General features: G+C 38.1%; 1 protein-coding gene across 1 annotated transcript; it reads right to left on the bottom strand.

Annotated features, from left to right (window-relative positions):
• Window positions 1–66: 66 nt before the first annotated feature.
• On the bottom strand, window positions 67–11,004 carry LOC120140897 (probable glucan 1,3-alpha-glucosidase). Its single transcript, XM_039155898.1, has 6 exons — window positions 9,365–11,004; window positions 2,444–2,717; window positions 2,231–2,366; window positions 1,018–1,228; window positions 699–905; window positions 67–529 (listed from the first exon to the last, which is right to left on the bottom strand). Exons 1-6 carry the CDS (start codon window positions 10,934–10,936, stop codon window positions 161–163), a joined length of 2,769 nt encoding a protein of 922 aa, XP_039011829.1. The 5' UTR covers window positions 10,937–11,004; the 3' UTR covers window positions 67–160.
• Between the last annotated feature and the right edge of the window lie 1,013 nt (window positions 11,005–12,017).

The following is a 12,017-nucleotide window of genomic DNA, read 5'->3' as shown; positions in this document are numbered from 1 at the left end:
ATGGGCGCCAAAAAAATCAGTCTTCCCATTATGAAATTATCAAGTAAATTGCACGTAGGAAATGTCGCTTCTCAGTTTTCTTTACCGTAGGCTAAAAACTCAAGAATAACACCTACAAGGAGAGCTTAACATTACATATTCATCAAACTAAATGAATATCTTACAAAAATTTTATCTTCCAATCTTCTGCAACCCTCACACCAGGCTTCCGGATGGTTACAGCAGCAGCACCATGTTGTTCCCCGAAACGAAGTGGACCAAGTTCAATTTCGGCCTTCTGGTTTTCTGGTTCAACAAGAGCAGTTTTGGCCCCAGGGGTATATCCAAGAAGAATAATCCGCTCGACGAAGCAGTCGGAAGAAAATTTGGAGTTGCCAGGGGGAGAGGGTGCCATATTCGAGGATGTTAGATGCCCATTTGAGAATACAAAGCGGCGATGGATGTATGCCCCATGTTTGAAGTCAAAGCTTTTTCCATCATCAAGGTAGAGTTCACCTTCAGCTTCCTGGGAACTGTTCAGAGCGATCACCTAAACAGACAAAGTGATGTCAGAGGCTCACGCCTAATCAAATGCAGATCTCAAGAAGGGGCCTTTATGTGCTTTAATAGATATATTTATAAGAATATATCTGCCAGTAGTTTACACTAGTGAATATATATGAGAAGACTAAAAGGGCGAATCAGTGTCAATCACGTACCAGTGTAAAGGGATCAAGCATCATCTGTGTGGAGCTTCTACGGAGCCGGTCTTTTCTTGGTACAATAGTGCCGGCTCTTTGAAAAGCAGGAATGCTATCTTCTGAAACTTCAAGCTTATGGGTCTTTCCTCCCTTGTATGAAGTTCCTGTTCTAAGGTCATACCACGATTCCTTCCCAGGCAAATATATCGACGCATGTTTAGCCCTCTATATAAAAGAAAATACATGAGATTTCAATTATTCACAGGCTATGAAGATAATAAAAGCAACAGAGAAAATAAGAAACAGAAAAGATAGATGATCCGGTTAAGAGTAGTACTGTCTCATAGATCCCTTGTACCAAAAGACTGTTGCCAACCATGAAAGCTTCATCATTGCTGAAAGCTGCTTCGTCAGATGGGAACTCCATCCATAATGGACGTACAACAGGAACACCACTAACATTTGCTTCTCTGAATAACGTGTAAAAGTATGGAAGCAAGGTGTAACGAATACGTATGGCATCTCTCATAAGTGCAGTATTTCGTTCACTGAAATAAGATAGACCTCATTACTATGAAGATCAGAAAAATACATACCAAATTTAGTGATAGTGTATAAAAACAATATCAAGCTTTTATTTTTTTAAACCTTCCCATGAAAACATTACACCGAAGTACATTTTAATTCATACAACCACAACTTCATAGGAGGAAGAGGAATTAAAATACTGATTAGAAACAGTAAACCAAAAATTTTGTTGCTGACACAGCAATTAAATCTAAAATACTAACACATTCTAAAGTACTAATATATTTTAATTCATACTAACACATTCATACCTAAAGCTTATTAATGTGGAGCTAAAATGAACCCACCTACACAAAAAGTACATGCCATGTGATTCATACCTAAAGCTTATTAATGTGGAGCTAAAATGAACCCACCTACACAAAAAGTACATGCCATGTGATGGTTTATAAGTCCTAGATGTGCGGCGGGAAATGATGGGAGAACAAATACCATATCAGTTATAATGATTTATCACAGGTTCTAAGATAAAGGGGCCTCTCCACCTATATGAAGGTTTTTTTGGGTTGGAAGCCTCGTAATAAAATTTACAGGGATCAACCAAAACACTTCTCCCAAGAATATCTTTAAAAACAATGAAGGCAATTGCATATTTCTCAGAGGTTCAAAAGGATCATGAGCCCCAAATACAATGTATATCTGCCGATCAGAATTCAATTCACATGCTCTCTCTGGAGACAAATGACAGATATACAAACAATAAAGTAGAGCTTACTTTTCAATGCAATACAATATGGAGAGAAAAAAAATTAGGAGCACTTAGCTGTATGGAATGAGATACAGCTGAAAATGAGAACACCAGAATGTTCCTAAGTGAGATTAATACAAATTCGGTGAAGAAAAGAGCTTCTCATGAACTTGTTTTACGTGTTAATGATCTTATATACAATGAATGTGCTCAAATTGAATACTAATCCATCAAGATGCAGAAAGTAGAATTACATATGTTAAAGATATCATACCCGAACAACCATGGCTCTCGTCTTTTTGTATCATGATGGGCATGACCTCTAAAGAAAGGATAGTAAGCACCAAGTTGATACCAACGCACTAATAACTCGGGATCAGGATTGCCAAAAAATCCACCAACATCGGCACCTGTAAAAGTTTGTCAAAAATCAAAAAGGGAAAAGAGCACTACTTTTAACTTCTTTTTCTTTTAACAGCATGCATACCAGAGAATGACATCCCAGTAAGACCAAGACTCAAAATCATCGGGACTGAAACCCTGAGGTGATCCCAATCTGCAGAATTATCACCAGTCCAGACTGCTCCATACCTTTGACTTCCAGCAAAGAATGCTCTGGACAAAACAAAAGGTCTGTCCTTACCATCTCCTCGCTTTACAAGGCCATCAGCTGTTGCCATGTGGAAGTAATATCCATAGGCATTATGTAACTCCCGATGTTCCACTCCACCAAGATGTAAAGCATCTCTGGGCATTGTCACCTACCACAGAAAAAGTTTAGTCAAATTTGTCTGTCCTATGCAAATTTTTATGAGAGTGCACACACACATCTATATATAAGAATAAGGCATGATCAAAAGTTTCAACAGATTTTCCATGGTTTTTGAAGTATAGGCACCATAAACAAAAAATACTCAAAAATAATTTCACCTTCATCTCCATAGAAATGCAGTTTTCAAGTTATTAATAAGAAATGTGGCATGATCGGAAACATGCTTTTTTTTCTGAACATTGGATGAACAGAGGAAATATTTCGCTGTACTTAGTTCAGAAAATCTGAAACTTTTATGATCGCTGGCCAACTATGACTTTACTATCTAAACAACAAAATTATACAGAAAGAGATGTTAACTAAAGAACAAAATCATTAGAGAATTGTTTTCACATGACATCTATGCATGAACATCCTCAAACATAAACATCCAACTTAAAGAACTACAGCTAAATCAGATAAAAAATAGTTAGAAATCATGGTACAATTTTAAGAACTCTTATCTACAGAGAACATGCCCACTTATTACCATCTCTAATCTAGTTTAAAGTATATGTAAAAGTGCGTATCATGCATAAACAGGAAAACTTTCCCAATAACGAGAGAAGGACAAAAGAATCTGAGAATGTGCATTCTTATAATTTACAAGTTTTCTCCAATAATAGGTTCCAGCTATGATCATTGCCACTTACAATAGCGGGTAAAGTCTTTTCCTTTTTTGTCTAATGCACCAAATAAAAGCAAGATGGCATCTCAGCTAATGATGCTACATACAACCAATTCATTACTAATCTCAGCCAAGGAATAATCATAGGGGACTCTCTGATGATATTACAGAATTAGAAGCCAAAATTAATGTCCTGGAACTCAAGATACAGGGAGGGGGGATTTCTTCTCAAGAAAGGGAACTGCTTGTTTTTTCGAGGAAGGAGCTGTGGAATTTGCATAGGAAGGAGGAGAGTATTTGGTTACAGAGGTCTAGAGTGAAATGGAGTATTGAGGGGGATAGAAACACAAAGTTTTTTCACCTGTGTGCACTAAATAGGAATAGAATTAACACCATTTCATCATTGAAGGTAGCAGAGGATGTTATTTCAGACCCGGAACAGTTGAGAGGCTTCGTTTTTTATTATTTCAAGGACAACTATAATTCGAAATCAACTCTAGAGGTGGATGAAATTGATTTGAATTTTGCTAAACTGACAGACGATCAAAAGAAGGTTCTTGAAGTTAAATTCTCAGAATAGAAAGTGTGGGAGGCGGTTTTTCCAAAGTCCTATCTAGAAGGCTTGTGTCTGTTATTAAAGATTTAGTTAGTCCAACACAGTTTGCCTTCATTCCTGGAAGGCAGCTGCTGGATTGTGCCTTTTTGGCTAATGAAGTTATAGATTATTGGAGAAAAAAAGGGAGAAAAGGTGTTGTTTTCAAGGTTGATTTTCGAAGAGCTTATAATTCGGTGGAATGGCCTATCTTGTTGAGACTTCTCAGAATTATGGGTTTTGGAGATAGGTGGATTTCATGGATAGATTTGTGCATTTCCTCTGCCTTTATCTCCGTTCTAGTCAATGGTTCTCCGACTAATGAATTCAAGATGGGGAAAGGGTTGAGACAAGGTTGCAGTCTGTCTCTTCTGTTGTTTAATATTGTTGGGGAACTACTGAATTTAATGTTGATTAAGGCTGTTGATTGTGCTCTGTTTGAAGGGTTCAGTGTTGGTAGGGAGGATAACTTGTTTCATTTGACGCACTTACAGTTCGCAGATAACTTAATACTATTTTGCAGAGATTCTCCTACTCAGATTCTGAATATTAGGAGAGTATTGAGGGTTTTCAGTTTAATGTCAGGCCTCCATCTTAATTTATCCAAAAGGAAGTTGTTTGGTGTTAATTTGGATGTGGATGTCCTAAAGGAATGGGCTTATAGTGCAGGCTGTTGTGTGGGGGCTTTTCCTATGACATACCTTGGTTTACCGATTGGTACTAACGGAAATACATAACTGTTGTGGGAACCAACACTGCAGAAGTTCAACAGCAAATTAGCAGGCTGGAAAGCTACATCATTATTGATGGCAGGGAGATTAGTGTTGGTGAAGTCTATTTTGTCGTCCTTGCCTATTTTTTACCTTTCGATTTTTAAAATCCCTTCAAAGATAAATCATAAGTTAAATTCTTTGATGGCTAAATTCCTTTGGGGGATGGTCCTATGAAGAAACGGATTCATTGGGTAAATTGGAAAATGGTGTGTCAACCTTACGAGGAGGATGGCTTGGGAGTTCTGGACTTGTCTATGACCAATAGAATGCTACTTGGGAAGTGGGTTTGGAAGTTTGCAAATGAGAAAGATTCACAATGGAAGAAGATGATATGTTGCAAGCACAACATCAGTAACTTATCTCTATCAATCAATAAGGTTGCTAATCCTCGTGATTCATGGATATGGAGAGGAATTTTGAACAATTATGAGAAAAAGGATGATATTGGGAATTGTTTGAGGTTAAATTCAAAGATTCAAATGGGGAATGGTAGATCAACTGAATTCTGGAATGATGTTTGGGTTAATAATATTACTTTAAAAGAACAATTTCCTAGGATTTATGCCTTATCGATTAATAAAAGGGGAATTGTTGCGGACTTTGGTTGCTATGAAAACAATTGATGGGTTTGGAATATTCGATTAAGGAGGAATTTATGCGACTGAGAATTGGAACAATGAATTTCTCTAATGACATTTTTTTTATAGGAATTGAAGGCATCGTTAAAAACCTCCTTCATGATTAAAGGAGCTTATAGGGAAGCTCCTTAATCAGCGGAAGGAGGAAAAGAGTTCCTTAGGATTTTATTAACCATAGAAAGAACACGATACAACCAGGAAGCCACCCCCAATATAAACAAAACACCAAAAGCAGCCACAAACAATCCTACCAGAACCAGCCTAATCCAACAAACCAACAACAACAGCCTAAAAAACACCTAAACGTGGCCCGATAGACTCTCAATCAAACAAAACAACCATACTAAAAGCCAAGGGTGACAGCTAACTAAAACCATATAAGCCAACTTCTAACTCAAAAGCCACGGAGCTATCACATGATAAGAATACAAAAAAAACACGCACATAGCCGCCTTTCCACCACGTCAACTCGTCTGGTCGGCTAAGACCATCCGAACTTCCAGCTCCAAACAAAAAGCATGGTGCAGATCACCTGAAACTTCTACTCCTTCCCCCGCCAAAGTCTTCCGACAACAGATACACTACTGAGCCATTAGACTCACAACCCAAATTTTTTCCAAAAGGCAAGGAATTGATCGAATCCTTCTGTAGAGACTGCCCCAATGCTGGAAAATCAGATTCATATATGAATCTGTCATCAATAACAGCCACCTCTTCCTCCCAATGCACCTTACTCTGATGGCTCTTGCTTCGGTAACCCCTATACTTTCTTTTGGGAGCTGTAAAATTCCCTTGAAAAAATTGTTTAGATCTATATTTGTTGCCAGAACCCACCTTAGGTCTCATGTACTGCCTTGCGTTACCCTTTGGATTTATGAATGCGCAGTTGTAAGAAAAGCCCTCGTGTATCCCATCCTTCACCTCCCTTGACTCAACCCGACCATCTAACATGGGGAAATCATTAAAATAATCCTTTGAGCCAACAAAAGCACATGCAGGCTCACTACTTTTCCTAAAGGCAACTTCTTTCTCCCTCTCCACGTGAACCAACAGATCCACTTTATCCTTTAGGCTCACATTTCCCAATTCTCTTGACACTAAGAGACCATCCAGGATGGGAGAATTAATTAAAAAATCCTTACTCCCCTCATAACCACGTGCAGGCAAGCAAGTGTCCTTAGAGACATCCACTGCTCTCTCCTCATGCACCAGCAAAGTCTCGTGTTCCCCCACTCCCTCAATTTGCGAAAGAACCATCCTCTGACCCACAACGGCACTCCTCGGGCCCATCATCAATGCCTCGCCTAAGTTCCTGTCCTCCACACCCTCACCCGACAAGAGGCTGCCTCTAGCACTAGTCCCCAAACAGTAGAGAAAATTGTCTTCATTCTCATAACACCTCTCGGCCGACTGCACCTCTGGAGAGTGCATGGATCTTCCTGCTTCTTCAGAACCCCCTTTCAGCTCTGGAAATTTAACTGGAGAGACACCAACGAGCTCCCTCACCTTGGATAACGAGGATGCAACTTCCTCATCAAAAGAAGACGACTCTACCCACTTAATAAAAATTCTGCACCATCCTACCAAGTTGTTTTTGAGAGTTGAGAGCTTACTGTCGTCAACAGAACCACCAATGGGAGCTTCCGAATTACTAACATCCTTCATTACACTGTTTCCCTCGACTGAAAAAGGACCAGAGAACTTCTTCCTCCAGAAAACATCACGAGGATGATATCTCGCCATGAAGACTCTAATTTTGTTACCTTGAATCCAAGATCTATCAACACAGTTGATAACCTTCCTCGCATCCTCCATTCTGGTGAAACGAACAAAACCAAACCTACTTCCTCCCTTGCTTCTTTTATTAGGGATGAAAGAATCCACCACCTCGCCATATTTATCGAAAAATATCCAAAGACCTTGGTAATGAAAACTCTCTGGAATGTTGAAAATGATCACTGTGACACAATTTTTCCCAACCTGAACTCTCACCTTGCCATCAAGAGAAATGAAAAGGAATGAAAACATAAAAACTTAACTAAAACACCTGATTTTTAGAGAGAAGGAGGAGCTTCTCTCACTAAACACCTAACAATGACATGTTAAATACAATTTCTCTAATGACATTGATTGATAATATTGTTTTGATTGATTCAGTTGATGATTTTCTAACTTGGTCAGGGAATGGAGATGGTTTGTTCTCAGTTAAGGCCTGCAGATCAACACTTACACGTAGTTCTGGAGGGAATTTTCAGTGGAACAAATGGGTATGGGCTGGATTGGCTCCTCCGAAAGTTGAAACATTTCTATGGCAACTATCTCATCAAAAATTAGCTGTTAGAGTGGAGTTGCAGAAAAGAGGTGTTCCCATGGAAGATTTATTATGTCCTTCATGCAAAAAGGAGGAAGAAACAATTCAACATCTTTTCATTTTATGTCATGTTGCTTGGGAGTTGTGGAATAGGTTCATCATGTTATGGGATGTTTCTACTGTTTTGCCCAAAGATCCTATGTCTTTACTTTGTTCTTGGTTTGTTTTAAAGGATCCTTCTTCTATTTGGAATTTTATCCCGGGTGTTGTTCTGTGGTCGCTATGGAAGGCTAGGAATTTAGTGGTTTTCGAAAACTGGATTTTTGAGAGCTCTACACTGTTCTTCATTTGCAGATTCAGGCTGGCCAAATGGTTCTTAGCTAAATTTCCTAAGGCTAATATCCAGGTTGATTTGTTAATAGGGGATTCTCGGCTTGCAGACAGATTAGTAGTTAAATCTCACAAGAAGAAGAAGGAACAGTGTTGGTTTCCACCTCCACCTGATTTTTATAAATTCAATGTGGATGGGGCGGTTAGAGGTGATGGTTTGCAGGGTGGTATTGGAGGTTTGTTGAAAGATTCGAACGGCTCTATCTTGATCTCTTTTTCTAAGGCTGTGGGACCAGGTCCTCCTTTGTTTGCTGAGTTGAAAGCTATTAAAGAAGGCATTGATTGGTTTCTTAATTCGGATTGGGTGTTGAAGGGAAGTCTGATTCTAGAGAGTGATTGTAAAACAGCAGTGGATTGGATTTTGAGGCCTTTTGTTACCCCTTCATTTTTCTGTTCTTTGGTTGGGGAAATTGGGGATTTAATTTCGGCTAAGGACATTATGGTTAAGCTGGTCCCTAGGGCTTGTAATTGGGAGACAGACAAGTTAGCTAAGGAGGGGATAGGTTGAATGATCTTAGTGTTTTTGTGGTTATGTTTGGTCTCTTATTTCGGGTGATGTTGTAATTATAGTCTTATGTAATTTTGGGTTATTAATATATTGAGGTATTCTTTTCCTCCTTCCGCTAATTGCCTCTTCTTAAGAGGCAACTATGAGGGAGGTTTTTAATGAGACCTCATATTCCTATTTAAAAAAATAAAGGTATATTAAACTCAATCCAGCTGTAGTAGCACATAATTTATTAGCAAACCAAATGATCACCCGATTTAGGCTACTTAATGTATGAAATATCGGGGAGGGGGAAGCATTTGCTTTCAAATTGTTTGCTGAAGTTTCATAACTAATTAAGTGAATAACGTGGGCAGAATTTTGTCATAAATGTGTACATAACAGTTGTAGAGTACAGACCATCAAATACAAAAATCTAATAAAAATACTAACCTATAAGGGTCATTGTAGTAATTTTATTCATTAGTTTAATTAAAACAACCTTCTGATTAAGTGCTGAAATTCTCTCTTCCTCTTCCTTTTCTCCGTTACTTTTTCCCCACTTTCTACACTTTTCCCTTGAATAATAATTACATTAATTCTCCTCTTCTCCCTCTTAATTTAACAGTGTTTGATCCATGTAGGTGGATAGCAATTAGGAAAGTTAAGTATAAGGATATTTTATAACCCGTAATGCAAAATAGGATAAGAAAGTAACAAAAAAGACAAACATCATGAATAGATAGAAGTTAAGACAGAATTAACAAAAGAGGCATACCTCTGGTCCATTAAACACAGAAGGCTCGTTCATGTCATTCCAAATGTACAATGAAGGAGTTGAACCAATATAATTCTTATAAGAAAATTTCTCGGCCCACCATGACCTAATCTCTGGATTTAACACGTCTGGGTAGGAGGAGGAACCAGGCCAACACCACCCATCAAAATCCTTACCAGTTGCATCCTTAACATAATATCCCCTCTGGGAAGCATCCTTGTGCAAATCAAATGAGTCATCCCTCTTAATATGTGGATCCACGATTGTAACCATATGCCTACCTTTGGCAACCAATTTTTTTTGCATCTCTTCTGGATGTGGGAATAGCAATTTATCCCATGTGAAATACCTCTTTCCATCAGTATGCTCAATATCAAGCCACAAAACATCATATGGAATATCATGCTCATCAAACTTTGAATCCACATTCTCTACATCCTCTTCATCACGGTAATTCCACCTACATTGATGATATGCCGTGGAAAACAGCTGTGGCATTGCTGGGAGACCTGTCACACTCATGTACTGCTTGACAACATCCTTCGGTCCTGGTCCAACAAAAAAGAACGTATCCACAATCCCAGCCTCGGTCATCCAAAACGTATCAATCCGACTCTGCTCCGTGGGCATCAGAATCCCATTGTCAGCATCCCAACCCTTTGCCAATACATCAATCTGCATCTCCGCAGCATTCAACCAGAAAAACCCAGAACTTTTTCCAGATTTTCCATGTGATACCATGAACGGAATAGAACCATAAATCCCAAAAGGTGAATCGTGCACATACTCAAAAACATCCAAGTTAAACAATCGATATGGTTCAGATTCCTCAACTCCAGGTCCCCTAGTGGGTTTAAGAGCAAAACTAGTAGCATGTTCCGGTATTCCATACACAAAATCAGACTCATGAAAAGAAACATCGAAACTAATGGACTGTGGACCATATGGCCTAGAATCAGTATGGCCTCTAAACCTTTCCTCCCAGTCCTCATCCTCCTTTTTCACTCTCAATTGTTCAAAATCAAATAGCCCATGTGAATTCAATGAAACTACGCGTCTTTTACCTGCTTTCTCCCTCACGTAAACCTCAAAAGGATCGTGTCTGAGAACCGCCTCGTAGCCGTCGGATAAGTAGACCACGGAAGATAAACCCCCAATATCTCCGTCGAGTTTCTCCGTGGTGGCACTCTGTAACCAGAGTTTTTTACCCTCGAATTCGGGGACAATCACATCGGGGACTTGGAACCGTTTCTTGGGTGGGTTCGACGAGGGATCTTCGTCGATCTTGAGCCGCAGGATCCCATATTGGTAGACTGAAACAGAGAGAGTCAACGGCTTGATCGGATCTTGATCATGATATTGTTTAGCTTTAGGAATGAGCTTGGCAGTGAGGTCACCGTCGGAAATGGAGACATCGGTGGCGATTAGAGTGCAGGAGCCGAGTTTGCGAAATCGAGCTCGCTTGCAGAAAGGGGTCTGGTCGCAGGCTCGGAACTCGTCTTTTTTCCAGGAATGGACCGTTTGGGAAGCGAGAAAAAGGAGGAAAAAGAAGGCAAACTGTTTCATTTTCATGGGAAAAAGGTCATGGGATGGAAATGAAGTTAGTATGACATTGCGTGTATGCAAATGAGCAGGGTCGGACCCGAACGTCGGAAAATAAGACCTAAATATTATGTTAAGCTTCACTCGGGATTACTTTAGTAAATATATATTCGTAAAATGATAAAAATAAATTATCTCTAAAAATAATTAATAGATTTGATAGATTTATTTTGATAGATATAAAAAAATAGATATGCAAGGGTGAAAAAAGAAATATAAGTATTGTTATTTATTTAATTTTTTAATAAGACATTTTGAATGAGATATTTTAAAAATTAAAATAAATAAGTGTCAAAATTATACACTTTAAATATTTAAAGATTTTTTAAAAAAAAATATGTGTCTAATGTTTATAACGTTACACTTTAGGTGTCCGTCTTAAAATTAGTCGTTAAGTGACATATGTCATGCTTATAAAATTTTTATTTTAAAAAAATAAATTTTAAAATTTTATATGTTTGACATGTGTCACTTAATGGTATTAATGGTCCGAGCACTTAAAAGTGTAATTTTAGAAACATTAGACACATAAAGTTAACTTTAGGTACCAACAAGTTGATTTAGTGAGATGAGATACTAGATTCTTTAAACAGTGTCATAAGTTCGAACCCTGATATTTGCGAATAGAGCAAACTGGACTGGGAGGGTCATCATCGTCTTTGCAGTACCCGATCTGGATTAACAATCAATAGATCGAATAACAATGATTAATCCCAAAAGAAACTATTATTTAAACGCCTTCATATAAACATCAAAATTTAATGATGATAATATGAATTTTTTCCATTTTTTAGAAAATTATCAAATTTTTCAACAATAATCATCAGTCAATTGTTGTTCATTACTGGTTACCATTCGAGATAAGATCATAATTAAAATGTTCGTATTTTACTTATATTTCTCTTCTTCTGATTGTTTTTCTATGAAACTCACTGTAAATCGATGAAAATTAATCTTAAAGTTTAATGTTCTAATGTTATGATCTCCTCCAACAATCATCTGATGAGATTAATTACGAGGTGTGTTATTATTTTTCTATAAATTGTACTTC

Source organism: Hibiscus syriacus, unplaced genomic scaffold, assembly GCF_006381635.1.
Source record: "Hibiscus syriacus cultivar Baekdansim isolate YM2019G1 unplaced genomic scaffold, ASM638163v2 tig00110788_pilon, whole genome shotgun sequence".
Classification (NCBI taxonomy): domain Eukaryota; kingdom Viridiplantae; phylum Streptophyta; class Magnoliopsida; order Malvales; family Malvaceae; genus Hibiscus; species Hibiscus syriacus.
The sequence above is the reverse complement of the archived record's forward strand: the minus strand, read 5'-3'. Positions and strand labels throughout refer to the sequence as shown.